General features: G+C 48.1%; 1 protein-coding gene across 3 annotated transcripts in view; it reads left to right on the top strand.

Annotated features, from left to right (window-relative positions):
* Window positions 1-380: 380 nt before the first annotated feature.
* The window catches only part of LOC136679080 (uncharacterized), a 34,207-nt gene continuing 16,164 nt past the window's right edge, over window positions 381-18,423 (top strand). For 2 of the 3 annotated variants that reach the window (XM_066657362.1, XM_066657361.1), the window contains exons 1-2: window positions 381-540; window positions 11,965-12,875. In XM_066657362.1, coding sequence (XP_066513459.1) covers window positions 475-540; window positions 11,965-12,875 — 977 coding nt within the window. In that variant the 5' untranslated portion in view covers window positions 381-474. Of the gene's footprint in view, window positions 541-784; window positions 865-11,964; window positions 12,876-18,423 lie in introns of those variants that run through there. The other variant, XM_066657363.1, reaches the window with a different exon arrangement.

The raw sequence follows: 18,423 nt of genomic DNA, 5'->3' as shown, positions 1-18,423 counted from the left end.
ACACCTGTCCGACGTGTGTCACTCATAAACCTAATTAATGCAATTAAAATAAACAAGAATTAGTGTTAATTTATTCTACATTTCTCACAAATGTCTGAGCAACGTCCATTTAGTGTTAGATCACTTTTAACTGGATTCACGGTCTGCCCCAGTACAAGCAGTGGAGGAACGCCCCTGACACACACACACTCACACACAAACACACACACACACACACACACACACACACACATACAACAGAGACCTCCGCAGGAAAACATTACGCGCGTGTATAGTGTGCAGAGCGCGTGCGCGCTCCTGCTGCCTCAGGTGCGCGCGCGCATGTGTACCAGAGAGAGAGAGAGAGAGAGAGAGAGAGAGAGAGAGAGAAAATATGTATGTGTAAGAGAGACAGAGTTTGCGTTTGTGAGTGTGTGTGTGTGTATGTTTATGAGTAAATGTGTGTGTGTGTGAGTGTGTGGTGGCTGCAGGAGGATGATGAAGGTGAAGTTCGCTGCTGTTTGTTTTCTGCTGTTGATCAGCGCGTGCGGCGCTAAACGAGTGAGTAACTAAAACACACGCACACATATATCAATATCAGTTCTGCTCGGATTTGATTGGGTTTGTTTATCCAGGAAATCCCGTCGGAGGGGGGGGGGGTTGTTTGTGTGTGTGTGTGTGTATATATGTGTGTTTATTTGTTTTGATAAATGTATGAGGACCTGTGGTGTATTCCACAAACTTGGATTTCCCACTTAGCCAGTTAACTTAAGCCTTAAGTCTGTTCCTATTGGACAGGCTGGACCTTGGGCTTAAGTTATCTCGCTAACTGAGAAATATCCCCCAGAGGTCCCCAGCACCGCGACAACACGAGGCTGTGTAAAAGTGGGGACTGTTTTCAGGATTCATTCCATAAACTCACTGAGACTTTAGGTTACTATTACTGTGTGTGTGTGTGTGTGTGTGTGTGTGTGTGTGTGTGTGTGTGTGTGGCTTTAGCTTGTTTTTGTCATGTGGATGTTCCTGTGTCTGTGTTTATACATTTCTCTGTGTTTATATTTGTGCTCCACTCTTCTGTTGTATTTATTGTAAGTGTGTGTGTGTTATTGTTTATAAGTGTGTGTGTTTATGTATCTGTGTGTATGTTTGTGGTTCAGACTGTGTGTGTGTGTGTGTGATTCTGACTGTGTGTGTGTGTGATTCTGACTGTGTGTGTGTGTGATTCTGACTGTGTGTGTGTGTGTGTGTGTGATTCTGACTGTGTGTGTGTGTGTGATTCTGACTGTGTGTGTGTGTGAGATTCTGACTGTGTGTGTGTGTGTGTGTGTGTGTGTGATTCTGACTGTGTGTGTGTGTGATTCTGACTGTGTGTGTGTGTGTGTGTGTGATTCTGACTGTGTGTGTGTGTGTGTGTGTGTGTGTGATTCTGACTGTGTGTGTGTGTGATTCTGACTGTGTGTGTGTGTGATTCTGACTGTGTGTGTGTGGACCTGACTGTGTGTGTCCACTGTCCCCCACCGTCTACTGTCCTCACTTTCTGAGGGGCTTTTAGAGGAGGACGTCTGCTTCCATTCAACTCCACTGTCCCCTGTCCTCCACCGTCCACTGTCCTCACTTTCTGTGAGGGGCTTTTAGAGGAGGACGTCTGCTTCCATTCAACTCCACTGTCCCCTGTCCTCCACCGTCCACTGTCCTCACTTTCTGTGAGGGGCTTTTAGAGGAGGACGTCTGCTTCCATTCAACTCCACTGTCCCCTGTCCTCCACCGTCCACTGTCCTCACTTTCTGTGAGGGGCTTTTAGAGGAGGACGTCTGCTTCCATTCACCTCCACTGTCCCCTGTCCTCCACCGTCCACTGTCCTCACTTTCTGTGAGGGGCTTTTAGAGGAGGACGTCTGCTTCCATTCACCTCCACTGTCCCATGCCCTCCACCGTCCACTGTCCTCACTCTCTGTGAGGGGCTTTTAGAGGAGGACGTCTGCTTCCATTCACCTCCACTGTCCACTGTCCCCCACCGTCCACTGTCCTCACTTTCTGAGGGGCTTTTAGAGGAGGACGTCTGCTTCCATTCACCTCCACTGTCCCATGCCCTCCACCGTCCACTGTCCTCACTCTCTGTGAGGGGCTTTTAGAGGAGGACGTCTGCTTCCATTCAACTCCACTGTCCCCTGTCCTCCACCGTCTACTGTCCTCACTTTCTGTGAGGGGCTTTTAGAGGAGGACATCTGCTTCCGTTCACAGATACAGGTGTCTTGTAGTCAGACAGTGTGAAGTAGCTGGTGAATTATGTCTCTGAATGTGTGTATCATTCTGTAGTGGGTACCATGTCTGATATCAGTAAACTGGAGACTTCCACACATACACCAAAGTCCAGTAAACCCAGGCTTTAGCTTGTAGCATGTTATTGATACAGAGCTCCTTAATGAACTGCTTTTTCTGAGCAGTGTTAGCTAGTAGCATGTCAGTTATCACATTCATATAAACATATCTTACACACTGTGTTTGAAAATATTAATCAGATTTATCCAGTTTCTCTCTTAGCTTTCGCAGATACACTTGTTGCCTGAAGTTTAGTTTAGCTTTAGTTCTGCACTGAAGCTGTGATGCTAATGTGGCTATAGCAATAGAAGCTAATACCTGATGTTAGCATGGTGATCATTTGAGTTCTGAGAAGTGAGCTGTGTAACACACCATTGTCTGGAAACACAGACACATTTTTCAGGTTGTTGTCGTCCAATAATGAATGGGATTCCAGTAACAAAGAGCCTGTGCTAAACGTGTGTGTGTGTGTGTGTGTGTGTGTGTGTGTGTGTGTGTGTGTGTGTGTGTGTGTGTGTGTGTGTGTGTGTGTGGAGAAGCATGCTAAATGCTGTCTTTGTCCTGTTTGTATTTTTGGAACTGGGGAAAAATAAAAAGCTGCAAAATGTGAAATGAAAGTCTCAAAATCCAAAAACCCTTGAGAGGAAATGAACAAAAATACGTCACGGAAAATAGTCGAGTGACTTGATCCACAAACGCAGATTCAACACTTTTATAAATACGTTTAAAATATGAGACGTAAAAATGATGATAAATCCTTGAAAACCCAGATGATGTGTTGTGTGGGATTTTTTTCTAATTGCTGGAATAGAGTTACACAATTTGGGGATGAGCAGGTTTTCCTCCCAGCGCTGGGATCTTGGGTTCAAGTCCAATCTGGGTGGAGTTTCCATGTTCTCCCTGTGTCTGCGTTTCCTCCAGGTGACTGTCTGTGAGGAGTGTGGTGTGTTCTCCCTGTGTCTGCGTGGGTTTCCTCCGGGTGACTGTCTGTGAGGAGTGTGGTGTGTTCTCCCTGTGTCTGCGTGGGTTTCCTCCAGGTGACTGTCTGTGAGGAGTGTGGTGTGTTCTCCCTGTGTCTGCGTGGGTTTCCTCCGGGTGACTGTCTGTGAGGAGTGTGGTGTGTTCTCTCTGTGTCTGTGTGGGTTTCCTCTGGGTGACTGTCTGTGAGGAGTGTGGTGTGTTCTTCGGTTTCCTCCCACAGTCCAAGCACATGGAGGTCAAGTGAATTGGCTTATTTCTAATAACTGCCCTGGTGTGTGTGTGTGTGTGAGTGAATGAGTGTGTGTGAGTGAATGTGTGTGAGCCCAGATATGGATCGGCGCTCTGTCCTGGGTGAATCCCTAGTGCCCGATGCAGTCGTTCCTGGTTGGGAGTACGCTGTGTGCGTTTGGCTGCCGCTTCTCGCCAGAGAGTGTGAGTGTGTGCATTGAGTGTTGAATGGAATGGCGTTCTGTGCAGTGTTGTTTGTAAAGCATCCTTGAGAATCTAGAAAGGCGCTATATAAGTGTGACCATACATAAATAAATAAAAAAACTGTATTTTGACACTAATCTTTCCCTATTCTGTAACCGTTAGACTCTTGAGCTAATGGCACTAGCTCCTGCACTCCTCTGTTCCTCAGAAGTCTAGAAGGAAAGGAGTTGGACTGAGACTCTAGGTACTTTTACTGGGAGATGGGTTTAGGACACTGCACTCCTCTTACATTAGTGTTACTGCACTCAGACTCCTCCACAGAGGAACACAGTTCTGTTTCTTAATGAAGCGTCTGTGACCTGCTTTGGTCCAAACCCCACGAGCCCCACAGCAGTGTTCTCCCCCTGTGTAAACAGCCCTGTTCAGAACGCCCGCTTTCAGCACCTGTTCCTTTAAATGATAATGAGCCGCTCGCTGTTCACCCCGACCCCGAGCACACAGCAGTGAGGAGCGAGGAGCAGAAGCTCTGGTTTTTAGCCGTTTTCACTCTGTTCTCTTTCTTCTCCATTTTTACTCAGTGCTCTTATTTCTCCGCGCTCGTTGTGTCTGTTTTGCTGAGTTTAACCTCGTCTTTGCACTCTCACATAAACACGGGTCCAGCGCTGTGATTGGACAGACTCAGACGAGGGGGCGGGGCCATTCTAAAGTCTCTGCATTTGACGTCAGAAGCGGAGCAGAATCAGAGCGACTCGTTTTATCCTGTGTTTCTGACTCAGGCAGCGCACAGAAAACTGACTGGGGTCTTGTTTCACAGTGTGTGGGTTGGTGGACTCCAGATTCACACTTTAATGTGAACATGATCTGAACAAGAGAGTTTATGATAATATGTCCCTTTTAAACCTAAACACTGACCTTAGCCTTGGTGAACATCCATCGGCCGTTTCCATACGAGGAGACACAGGTCCCCATTTTTACAATGTCCCATTCTGAGGTCCTCATTCGACAAGCAAAACCTGTATGTACAGACACAGCAGGACTTTGGGGAAACTGTTCTCTGAACTATGTAAATTGGTGCAAAACCACCAAAGGGGACCACAAACCTCAACTGGCTGCGAAAGCACATTTCTGAGTGTGTTTTGGGGGAATATAATTATTCACAACACATTTTCACCATCACACGCTCCAAACACACAGAACTGACGCGTGTTTAACAGCCTGGGGGTCTGGAGCGAGCAACTGGTGGGAAACTTTGGCTGTTATTTTTAATAACAGTGGCTTTCTCTGACAATAATGAGGAATTTGAGGGAGCTCCAACCCTCATGAGAACACAGTTCCCCTGTTCCACAGACCAGTACTTGCTGGATTTATTTATGCCCATGTGGTGCACTTGACCTCAGACCCATTCTGAGACAGAGAGGGCAGAGTGAGATAGGTGCAGTGTGAGGATCTGATGGAGTTCAGCCTCATCATCATCAGTGAGGAACCCCATCGCTCCAGAGAACACAGTTCCACTGTTCCACACACCAGAGGAACCCCATCGCTCCAGAGAACACAGTTCCACTGTTCCACACACCAGAGGAACCCCATCGCTCCAGAGAACACAGTTCCACTGTTCCACACACCAGAGGAACCCCATCGCTCCAGAGAACACAGTTCCACTGTTCCACACACCAGAGGAACCCCATCGCTCCAGAGAACACAGTTCCACTGTTCCACACACCAGAGGAACCCCATCGCTCCAGAGAACACAGTTCCACTGTTCCACACACCAGAGGAACCCCATCGCTCCAGAGAACACAGTTCCACACACCAGAGGAACCCCATCGCTCCAGAGAACACAGTTCCACACACCAGAGGAACCCCATCGCTCCAGAGAACACTGTTCCACACACCAGAGGAACCCCGTCGCTCCAGAGAACACTGTTCCACACACCAGAGGAACCACGTCGCTCCAGAGAACACAGTTCCACTGTTCCACACACCAGAGGAACCCTGTCGCTCCAGAGAACACAGTTCCACTGTTCCACACACCAGAGGAACCCCGTCGCTCCAGAGAACACAGTTCCACTGTTCCACACACATCCTCCCTCTTCTCCACAGTGGAACACAGTTCTGATTCTTGATGACATGAAGGTCACAAAGTTTGGAGGTCTGTAGAAATTGATACTGCAGAAAGTTGGCGACCTCTGTGCACTATGCCCCTCAGCATCCACTGAGCCTGCTCTGTCGGATTTGCAATTTACGGTGCCAACCACTTTGTGGCTGAGTTGCTGTGGTTTCCAGTCTCTTCCACTTTGTTATAATACTACTGACAGTTGACTGTGGTGTATTTAGTAGCGAGGAAATTTCCCGACTGGACTTATACCACGCTGGAGTTTACTGAGCTGCTGATCGCGACCCATTCTTTCACAAACGTTTGTAGAAGCACCCTGCCAGGGTGCTTGGTTTTATTCACCTGTGGCAATGGAAGTGTGTTAAAACACGTAGGCTGCCATTGTTTTACTGTTTTATCTTGTGTTTATGAACCAGGCTAATGTGTTATTTCTGTGTTGAGGGAGAAATAAAATTTAGTTTCTCTTAAACACAACGCCAACATTAGTTACATCTGTTCAGTTGTATCAGCTCTCGGCGAAACAGCCCCCTGTAAGAGGCACTGTCTCCATTTGCTGCAGCACTGAATGATGGACAGATGACGCTGGCTGCTGATTGGCTAAATAAAGATGACGACCAATGAGAAGCGTGTTCTCTGTATAGGAGCTGTGGAGAATCTGAGAGCAGCGGCGTTTCCGTCTCAAAACAAATCATTGTCTAAACAGTGTCACCTCAGAAACACAAAACAAACGCGTCTCAACACTGCTTTTAGAGTCCATGATGATTCCATATTTTAAGGGATGCTACGTACCGCAGACACACTGCCAGAAAACTATCAGAACTGTACCCTACTCTGTATTAACTGTGGATGTTAAAGTTGTGTTGATGTGACTCGCCCCGTTTCATCTCCAGGACTTTTATTGTGTTCTTTTATTCTCCACAGTTGTATAATGAAAGATTACAGAGATCCCCCTCTCCTTCTGGAGAAGAGAATGTAATGCACCTTTAGGGAACACAACTGGACTCTAACACCACTGCTGTACCTTTTAAAGATACACTCCACTGTGTGTACCTTCAGTGACAGTGATGTTCCTGTACTGTAGCTTTAATTCTGAGAGTGTGTAAACACTCACAGCAGCGTAGGGTCTGCACTGATTCAACGCAGAAGCAGAAATCGGCCTTTAACCTCGTCACCTGACTGTGGTTTTAATCTTGTGGCTGGAAGCTCCCTGATGTTTTCTAAGTCGGAGGCATGGCCCGGTCAGTGACTGCAGTGTAGTCGTGTGGTCAGATGGACACGCTGGGTGGTGCTGGGCAGTGCTCTGCTGTGTGTCCACTCTTCCTCACACAGGCCTGCGTCACTCTCTCTAACAAACAGCCCCTCGCCAATGCCCCCTTCCTGAGCCCCACGGCCTGTTTACAGGAGAACGAGGAACGCCTCCCCGCCTGGAAATCTGGAACACAGGAACTCTGGAACTCTGTCTCCAAACTGGTGTCATCAGCTCATATAACATCCCTCCACCTGCAGAGAGAGAGAGAGAGAGGGAGAGAGAGAGAGAGATAAACAAGGGGTGAGAAGAAGATGGAGAAGAGGAATAGGAGAGAGAAAGGGGAGGGAAAAGGAATTAAGAGAGAAAAAGAGAGAGACACTGAATCCACAGGGAAACGTTCCTAACCTGTTTTCTCATTTAATCCGGGTTGCCAGGAATTGTCATTTTAAACGTCCCTGAGCAGTTTGTTCACCCTCCCTCGCTTGTTTTTATACAGTGTCTGGGATAGTGGATATGTCCTATATACACACACTGATCAGCCATAACATTAAAACCACCTCCATGTTTCTCCACTGTCCACTCCACTCACTTAATTCCCCCCTCCCCCCCTGTTCCTCAGCGCTAAGGACCCGCACAGAGCAGGTGTGATGTGGTGCTGGATCATTCTCAGCGCTGCAGTGACACTGACGTGGTGGTGGTGTGTTAGTGTGTGTTGTGCTGGTGTGGAGTGGATCAGACACAGCAGTGCTGCTGGAGTTTTTAAACCCTGTGTCCACTCTCTGTCCACTCTGTGAGACACTCCTCCCTCATTGGTCCACCTTGTAGATGTAGAGTCGGAGACAGTAGCTCATCTGTCGCTGCACAGTGTGTGTCGCTCGTCCTCTAGTCCTTCATCAGTGACACAAGACGCTGTCGGCTGGATGTTTTTGGTCGGTGGACTGTTCTCAGTCCAGACACTGAGGGGTTTAAAAACTCCAGCATCAGCACCAAAATCGTAATAAAATATTGTGAAAAAGTATCATGATATTTAGATGATTACTGTATCGTCCGACCACTCGGACCGCACAGAATCGCCATCTCCCACAGGGTCTTATATAATCTCGCTGGCTCAGCTCTTCATTAAAGCGCTATTCCAGCCCGTCTTTGTCCCGGAGAGGGGTGGGGGGGGTCTTTACTGGTTTGCTGTGTGATGTAACGCTGGGATATTTTCGCTGTGGTGAGAATGCCCCCATTTCCTCCTCTTTCTCTCTTTCATGTGAATTTGAGCGTGAACATTTACACGGTGCCAACCTCTGCGTCCGCAACTATGGCAGCGCTACAAACTGACCCACTTCTCTTCCTTTAGAGCCGGGGTCTGTGCTCTTTATAGGGACTGCCTTTAGAGATCAAAGACCCATCGTATGTCGCCGAATCTGATTTTATGGTGTGACTAGATTAGTGATCTTGTTTTGACAGAAAGTGTGAATCTGGAGCCCACCAACCCACACACTGTGAAACAAGACCCCAGTCAGTTTTCTGTGCGCTGCCTGAGTCAGAAACACAGGATAAAACGAGTCGTTCTGATTCTGCTCCGCTTCTGACGTCAAGTGCAGAGACTTTAGAATGGCCCCGCCCCCTCGTCTGAGTCTGTCCAATCACAGCGCTGGACCCGTGTTTATGTGAGAGCGCAAAGACGAGGTTAAACTCAGCAAAACGGACACAACGAGCGCGGAAAAATAAGAGCACTGAGTAAACGGCTAAAAACCAGAGCTTCTGCTCCTCGCTCCTCACTGCTGTGCGCTCGGGGTCGGGGTGAACAGCGAGCGGCTCATTATCATTTAAAGGAACAGGTGCTGAAAGCGGGCGTTCTGAACAGGGCTGTTTACACAGGGGGAGAACACTGCTGTGGGGCTCGTGGGGTTTGGACCAAAGCAGGTCACAGACGTTTTGTTAAGAAACAGAACTGTATTCCTCTGTGGGGAAGAGGGGGGTGAGTACTTTTCTGAAAGGTTGGAGGCTGAGTATTTGTTTCTTCGAGGTGCAGCCGGTGACGACCTGTTCTTCATTCTTCACTGTAGAAAGGCACCGAATAATAGGATACTCTCCCCCTGTCTTTCTCTGATCTCTCCGTCCTTCTGTCGCTCTCTCTCTCTTTCACTTTTTCTTTTGTGTGATTTATCCCTAACCCTCCCCTTCTCTACATTTTTCTCGCTCTCTCAAGTCTTCTTTCTCTCTAACTCTTTCTCTTTTGTGTATTCTTTCTTTCCCCTTCTCACCATTTCTCTCTATTCTCTGTCTCACCTCTTTTCTCACATTCTTTCTTTTGTATACTCTCTATCCCTCTGTCCCCTTCTCTACATTTCTCTCTCTTTTCTCCCCCCTCTCTCTCTTGTCTTCTCTCATTCTCTCTCTCTTTTTGGGAGATGGTGTTCTGTCTCCTGCATTTAATTCGTCTCAGAATAAAAGGGAAAACGACGTGGTTTTTGCCGCTTTAAAATCCATTGTCTGTGGAATGTCTTTGATGATGGAAAGCAGATGGAGGAGAGCAGGGTTTTTTTTGGGTCTCTCTCTCTCTCTGGCCTCAGCAGCTTTATCACTTCATTCCCGGCCGCGGCTGGAGGCGAGTCTGTAACCTGTCTGCTGCGTGTGGGTCCAGAACCTCTGTTTATTTTATTGTTAAACTCCAAATCCAGGGCCGAAAGGAAACCCAATAAACAAGCCAGGCCCCAGCGAAGGTCTGATTCGAAGCTTTCCTCCCAATTCCCATCTGCCTCCAATTATTCCTCCATCCCTCCATCCTGCACACCTGGGAAATATTACCATCCCTCCGTCCGTCCGTGCGTTTGAAGAAGAGCCTCCCCGCGGTCGTCCGGCGGCGGAGAGGAGGGTTTATGTGTTCTGGAGCAGAAGGGTTGAATAGTTCAGGTCCGAGAGCAGCTCGGCTGAAGGTAATCCTCCAGGAGTGTGTTCCTCCTCACCACAGAAACTCTCGGGGCAGACTTTACCCTGGTGTCAGAACATAGCTGTGAGGATCTGATGGCATTCAGCCTTCACATAAACATCAGTGAAATTCTGGATCACGAACATCACTCAGTGGTGCTCCGTCACTCCTTTACTGAGAGCCTTTAAACCCCCCTCGCTGACATTTGGCATTGAGCGTGGAGAGCTAAGGCTCATGTGCAGCTGCTCCTGAGTGTCACACTGTGTCCACAATGACTCTACTATAAGTCTCTCAAAACATTAGGGAAAAAATAAATATAAAAGTATCATATCAGTAAACACACAGACAATTATCATCAGAATGTCAAGGTGTGTGTGTGTGTGTGTGTGTGTGTGTGAGAACCTGTCCATGGGTGTGACTGTGTGTGTAAGAGAGAGAGAAAAACTGTCTGTCTTTTAGAGAGTGACTGTGTAAGTAAATGTGTAAATTATCCACAGGGGTGAGGGTGGGAGTGACTGGGTGAGTGTGTGAAATGTCCACAGGGGTGAGGGTGGGAGTGACTGGGTGAGTGTGTGAAATGTCCACAGGGGTGAGGGTGGGAGTGACTGGGTGAGTGTGTGAAATGTCCACAGGGGTGAGGGTGGGAGTGACTGGGTGAGTGTGTGAAATGTCCACAGGGGTGAGGGTGGGAGTGACTGGGTGAGTGTGTGAAATGTCCACAGGGGTGAGGGTGGGAGTGACTGGGTGAGTGTGTGAAATGTCCACAGGGGTGAGTGTGGGAGTGACTGGGTGAATGTGGGAGTGACTGGGTGAGTCTGTGAAATGTCCACAGGGGTGAGTGTGTGAAATGTCCACAGGGGTGAGTGTGTGAAATGTCCACAGGGGTGAGGGTGGGAGTGACTGGGTGAGTGTGTGAAATGTCCACAGGGGTGAGGGTGGGAGTGACTGGGTGAGTGTGTGAAATGTCCACAGGGGTGAGGGTGGGAGTGACTGGGTGAGTGTGGGAGTGACTGGGTGTGTGTGTGTGAAATGTCCACAGGTGTGATTGTGGGAGGGACTGGGTGAGTGTGGGAGTGACTGGGCGAGTGTGTGAAATGTCCACAGGGGTGAGTGTGGGAGTGACTGGGTGAGTGTGTGAAATGTCCACAGGGGTGAGTGTGGGAGTGACTGGGTGAGTGTCTGAAATGCCCACAGGGGTGAGTGTGGGAGTGACTGGGTGAGTGTCTGAAATGCCCACAGGGGTGAGTGTGGGAGTGACTGGGTGAGTGTGTGAAATGTCCACAGGGGTGAGTGTGGGAGTGACTGGGTGAGTGTGTGAAATGTCCACAGGTGTGAGTGTGGGAGTGACTGGCTGAGTGTGTGAAATGTCCACAGGGGTGAGGGTGGGAGTGACTGGGTGAGTGTGTGAAATGTCCACAGGGGTGAGGGTGGGAGTGACTGGGTGAGTGTGTGAAATGTCCACAGGGGTGAGGGTGGGAGTGACTGGGTGAGTGTGTGAAATGTCCACAGGGGTGAGTGTGGGAGTGACTGGGTGAATGTGGGAGTGACTGGGTGAGTGTGTGAAATGTCCACAGGGGTGAGTGTGGGAGTGACTGGGTGAATGTTGGAGTGACTGGGTGAGTCTGTGAAATGTCCACAGGGGTGAGTGTGGGAGTGACTGGGTGAGTGTGTGAAATGTCCACAGGGGTGAGGGTGGGAGTGACTGGGTGAGTGTGTGAAATGTCCACAGGGTGAGGGTGGGAGTGACAGGGTGAGTGTGTGACTGATTTACAGGACAATGTTTGGATGGTTTTGTTCGGTGAACAAGTCTCAGTGAAGCAGAGACACTGAGGAATTTAAACTCTAGCAGGCACTGCTGTGTCTGATCCACTCGGATCCACTCGTACCAGCACGGCACAATGTGACTGATGTAGATGTGTTACAGCGTATGAGATCGTCTGAGTCTAACCTACTGTTTCCTCTGCTGTTATAGGTGTATTTTGAATGTGGAGCGAGGGTGGACGTCGTGGATGTTCAGGGTCTTGTTTTATCCCCTGGTTTCCCGTATAACTACTCCTCCGGGACCCACTGCGTCTGGCAGTTCTTCGTTCCCGTGGGCCACCAGCTGACAATGGAGATGTTTGAGTTTGACGTCTTCGAGAGGAACCCAGCCTCGGAGGGCGTTATGGATGACGACGGAAAGAAGCATGGCTCCTCTGTGGATGCCCTGCTCCCCAAAGCTGGCCATGACATGGTGAAGGAGCCTCAGAGATCTAACGACGAGGCCAAGCAAATGGTCGTCCAAGAGGATTCCAATCAAAGGGGGGCGGCGAAGATCTCCAACTCCGGCAAACGCTATTACGAGAGGTCTTCCCCGATGCCTCCAGATCCTCCACCTTCTCAACTCTTCTCTGGTCCTCAGACGCCTGGAGACAAAGCGCAGAATGCTATATCTCCCCAGGTCTCAAGATCCGACAGTGGACCCCGAGGCAAATTCGCCGCAATGCTTCCGACAACTCCGGCAATGATCGGCAAGAACGAAGCCCTGAGTCCTGAGACGCAGCAGCCAGTGACAGACACGTGTCCCCACGATGTCCTCTACATCTCCGACCTCATATCCTTCTCCTCGCGCTTCTGCGGCTCAAAGCGTCCGTCCAGTGAGCAGCTGACCTTCGGCTCCGATGCTGAGATGGTGGAAGTCATAATGGAGCTGATCACCACCACACACTGGGGCAGAGGGTTCGCGCTGCTCTTCCGTTATCACAACCACACCCAACCGACCACAGCCGGGGGCCACAGGGCAGTTGCGTCCCCCAGTGGAGGCATGGATGTGCTACTAGCTGCTGTTTGCGGAGCTGCATTCTTCACCATGGTTCTTGCCAGCATCCTCTGTGTGATACTAAGGTAAGAAATGTATATGCCAGGGTAGATGAACAATATACACCAGGGGTCAGGAACAGGCGGAGCGCGGTCCCGGTTCAGACCCAGACTCTCTCCGATCCGGACCTGTAGCTGATAAACCACTAAGAGCTGTTTAGTTGTGAACAGAGTGTGTGTCTGAAGTGGTGTGACTCTTCTAGTCGTTACGGTGCAGGTTCAGCGCTCCAGGAAACTCACCGACCAATCACATGTGTTTCTGCAGATCACACGTGAGGCTCCTCAGCCAATCAGATCTGTGCATTATGACGAGCGCTGTGACTCCACTGAGTGACACACACAGGGCGGGGTCCAGACGCCGCTGTCCTGGGGCCAGTAAAAACAGCCCGAGGGACGAGATCAAAGCTCTTTAGGAAACTTTTGGGACGACGGTGCGGTGCGAGTTAAAACCAGAGACTTTAATAATAAAGGAACGATTACGGGCTGAAATTCTCATAAATCTGAACATGGATTCTGTTTACGGATAAAGTCCCGCCCTCCAGCAGTAAGAGCCAATCAGATCGCTGCTAATGGAAAAGCAGTAAAGTCAACTGCAACTACAAAAGTCATTAGGGACTTTATTTAAAATGCGTTTTTAACCAAATCATTGTTTTATTTGTAGATTTTACTTGAAACAATTAAATGACATTTTATTTAGAGTATTTTTGTTATTTATAATTATTAATAAATCTTGTTGTATATTGAAATGTACTTGAAAGTGTAAAGTGATTTGGCTCCAAGTTCAGTTTTACTTATAAGTTAATAAGATGAATAGAATTTAATTAATGTGGTCCGTAGAGTTAAAGTTAATTAAACACTTTGCGCGGCATATTGGAGCAGCAGGTAGTGTCTCTGTCACAGCTCTGGGGTCCTGGAGGTTGTGCGTTCGATTCCCACTCCGGGTGACTGTCTGTGAGGAGTGTGGTGTGTTCTCTCTGTGTCTGCGTGGGTTTCCTCCGGGTGACTGTCTGTGAGGAGTGTGGTGTGTTCTCCCTGTGTCTGCGTGGGTTTCCTCCGGGTGACTGTCTGTGAGGAGTGTGGTGTGTTCTCCCTGTGTCTGCATGGGTTTCCTCCCGGTGAATGTCTGTGAGGAGTGTGGTGTGTTCTCTCTGTGTCTGCGTGGGTTTCCTCCGGGTTACTGTCTGTGAGGAGTGTGGTGTGTTCTCCCTGTGTCTGCGTGGGTTTCCTCCGGGTGACTGTCTGTGAGGAGTGTGGTGTGTTCTCCCTGTGTCTGCATGGGTTTCCTCCGGGTGACTGTCTGTGAGGAGTGTGGTGTGTTCTCTCTGTGTCTGCGTGGGTTTCCTCCGGGTGACTGGCGCCCCCTCCAGGGTGTGTTCATACCTTGCGACCAGTGATTCTGGGTAGGCTCCGGACCCAACGCCGCCCTGAACTGGAGAAGGGTTACAGATAGTGAATGAAACACTTTAAAAGAGGAAATGCAGAGTTCTGTCTGTTAAAGTGCCAGTGTCTCACGCTTTGGCTCCAGAGCCGTCTGCTGAGAGAGAGAACAGAGAGAACATTGGAGAATATACAGAACAGTGGAGAACTAAAATTGCCAGAGCCTTGAGTCAAACTGATCCCAGCCCAAAAACAAACACACGCAGCATTTTCCTTGTGATATTCTTTCTAAATCAGAAATCAGATACAGGGCGTTTCCCGGTCTCCACTTCCTTGTTTCAGAAGGAGAACCTCCACAGAGGCGTCTGGTTCTCTGATCTTTACCCAGAACCCTATGGAGGATGATATTAACACTCTGTAAACGTCCAGCTCCACTGCACCATAACGCTTTATTTTAGGCTCTGAGCTCTTTCTGGAGCTTCGTTATCTCCACTCACCCACGGACACTTATAGAGATTATAGAGTTTGGACAATATTTCATTGGGATTTTTCAAGAATTTACCCCTTGTGTCCAACCGAAACTTAGCATAACTTTCTCTTTTACTTTGACCTAATGATTCTGTTAAAAACAATAAGTAAAAGGTACAGATATGTATTATTTTATCCTGTGCTTCTCTGAAGACTTGGAAGAGCCTGAGCATTCCCCGTCAGTAATATCTTGTCTTTGTAGAGAATACGAGGAGATATAACCACTAGACCATGAGCGGAGCTGTGGTAATCTCGTCAGTTTTCTGTTTGTTCAGCTGGACACTTTGCTCCGACAAATCAGATCATCTTTCTTCCCCCTCTGCAGCTCGACTTTGATGTGAAAACTCACGCTTCGTACCTGAGCTTACAAATCCAGGCCAACAACAGAGGACAAAACAAACGCATGACAGAGACGCAAAGCTGGAGAATAAAGAAGGAACCCAGGGAGGAAGAGGAGGGGGCTTGTGGATGAACTGTGGTTATGGATCAAACGCGTAAACAACGCAGAGCTCTTCATTCAACAGGTTTCTCTTTGTCTCTCTGTAGAGGGGCCTGTAGACACTGGAATCAGACTGAAATCCGATCTCCGTTGCATGCCGTTAAGCCCCAGATAAAACAGATCGGTTTCCGTTCTTTTGTCCACAACCTGTTTCACAACACTTTGGATGTTACCTCTGTGCGAATCGCTTTCACGTCCGAACCCAGAGCTCTCTCTCAGAAAGGGTTTATTTCTTTAAACCATTTCAACACAGTAAAATAGATTGGTTTTTAAAGTTCAAAGTGTGTATGTGACATCACAACCACAGAGTGGATTATACAGTGAGAGTCTGAGGTCAACTTTTCCTCCAGGGCAGAAAGGCAGATCAGTGCAGGCGTGTGGTCTTACAGTGAACCAGCTGATGGTAGCATTAGCGCTGGGTGATATCAGCACAAATCAATATCATGATTAACATTTAACCTCGATTACGATCATTTAGTTGTAGCTTGTTTGTGTCTCAGTTCCCTGTCGAGGCTCGTGCTGTAAACACACTCCAGTGTTAAAGGTGGGGTGTGTGTCTCTGATGCGGCTGGAGCTCCGTCTCTGCGTCTGAGCCGTGCTCTGTTCGTTTTCGGTGTGTGATTGTGTTCAGTGTGAAACAGACTGGGGGATTCACTTTGGTCTGAAACTGGTTTTTCTCAGTGTTTACATTTGACTTCTTTATGTTCGGTGTCGTCTTTTTGTCTTGGTACGAGCCGCTCCAGTCTCTCGGTCCGCCTCCGTGTTTAGGTTCTCCTCCGTGTGGCTGATTGGACGAGGCAGAGTCATGTGACTACAGCGCGGTAGTCTGAGTTTAAAGGGACAGTACATGGACACACAGTGGTGTCGTATTAACAGAATTAATACAAAAAAATAATATCTGGATGGAAAAAATTAAAGCTACACGATGTAAGATTTTTGCTCATGGGCTCCCCCTAGAATTTCAGAATGTTATTCACTTTTCCAGCACAGTCTTAAAATCAGGTCACAATTGACTGGTTTCTCACTCAGTCGTGCTCTCGGTTCCTCCACAGTTGCTAGTGTATATGGCTTGTGCTCTGATGCTTTACACAGTCCTCGTGAGAGGATTCTTCAGTCTAGTTTCTACTGTGCAACGTCATAGGCGCTGTTCTCCCTAACATCTTTCTACATTCACTTCCACTGAAGAAAACATCAAGAAGGTTTTTCTTTCTCGTGTGAGGTTAGTATTTTGGAGATACATCATAAAGGAGGATATACATGGGTTTGACCCCCCTCCCACTTCGAAAACAGTCGTTTTAACCTATCATTGTGGGGGTCCAAGTCCTGATTACGAGAGTCAGACCCTGTCAGTTCTCCCCTGTAATTTCAATCATGATCACAACCACAGATCTGTGGCCAGTTCAAGCCTTGAGCCAGAGGGATTGGGTGTTCTGGGATTAATGCGCAACAAGCCACACACACACACACACGTGTCCTCATATGCCCCGGATATGTGTTTGAGGTGAGGTAAAGACTAAGCTGCAGGAAATCTCTGTGTTAAACACGTCGTTACAGTGAGAGTTGAGTTTCTAATGTAATTAATGATAAATGTGAAGTCAGCTGCTGTGCCTTTTCTGCTGCCGTCTGAATCAGAAACGAGGCACGTGTGACATACAGCACACGCTGGACTCCAGCTCTCCCTCTCTATAAACAAGCCCACTCCTCAGGTGCTTACAGTTTTCATGTTTAACTCAGTCACTCCTGCTTTTAACCAGCTTTGATTTGTTGTTGTTTTAGGTCTCGTCCTGAAGGATCTATTTATTTTTTAAAACTGAGGTCTGTGTTTTGTCTCCCGTCCCTTGGAGAGTCACTGACTGAAAACTGAGGATTTTCTAAATGCTCTCCCAGGTGGAGCTCTGTGGAGACGCTGTGATCTCAGTTCTGTGTGGACGAAGAAAACTGATCTTTTCTGAAACACTGACATCACACACTCCTCACTCCCTCTACAGTGAACTACATCAGTCATAAACTACACTGTACACACACAGCTCCTCGCTCCCTCTACAGTGAACTACATCAGTCATAAACTACACTGTACACACACAGCTCCTCTCTCCCTCTACAGTGAACTACATCAGTCATAAACTACACTGTACACACACAGCTCCTCGCTCCCTCTACAGTGAACTACATCAGTCATAAACTACACTGTACACACACAGCTCCTCGCTCCCTCTACAGTGAACTACATCAGTCATAAACTACACTGTACACACACAGCTTCTCTCTCCCTCTACAGTGAACTACATCAGTCATAAACTACACTGTACACACACAGCTCCTCGCTCCCTCTACAGTGAACTACATCAGTCATTAACTACACTGTACACACACAGCTCCTCGCTCCCTCTACAGTGAACTACATCAGTCATTAACTACACTGTACACACACAGCTCCTCGCTCTCTCTACAGTGAACTACATCAGTCATAAACTACACTGTACACACACAGCTCCTCGCTCCCTCTACAGTGAACTACATCAGTCATAAACTACACTGTACACACACAGCTCCTCTCTCCCTCTACAGTGAACTACATCAGTCATAAACTACACTGTACACACACAGCTCCTCGCTCCCTCTACAGTGAACTACATCAGTCATAAACTACACTGTACACACACAGCTCCTCGCTCCCTCTACAGTGAACTACATCAGTCATAAACTACACTGTACACACACAGCTTCTCTCTCCCTCTACAGTGAACTACATCAGTCATAAACTACACTGTACACACACAGCTCCTCGCTCCCTCTACAGTGAACTACATCAGTCATTAACTACACTGTACACACACAGCTCCTCGCTCCCTCTACAGTGAACTACATCAGTCATTAACTACACTGTACACACACAGCTCCTCGCTCTCTCTACAGTGAACTACATCAGTCATAAACTACACTGTACACACACAGACAGCACTAGAGTTCAGATTCACACAGATAAATAAATAGAAATGATGTGTGTTAGAAATATATAATGCACTGTTAACATCTAGATTCAGTCATTTCAGGACGTGTGTAGTGCACTACAGAGGGAGGATGAAGTGATTTGGGATTAAACCTCTGTGTTTCTCTCATGCGTCGTGGTGTTTTAATGCCTCTGTAAGAGTGGCCCCCTACTGGACTGGC

The sequence above is a fragment of the Hoplias malabaricus genome, chromosome Y (assembly GCF_029633855.1).
Source record: "Hoplias malabaricus isolate fHopMal1 chromosome Y, fHopMal1.hap1, whole genome shotgun sequence".
Taxonomy (NCBI): domain Eukaryota; kingdom Metazoa; phylum Chordata; class Actinopteri; order Characiformes; family Erythrinidae; genus Hoplias; species Hoplias malabaricus.
The sequence above is the reverse complement of the archived record's forward strand: the minus strand, read 5'-3'. Positions and strand labels throughout refer to the sequence as shown.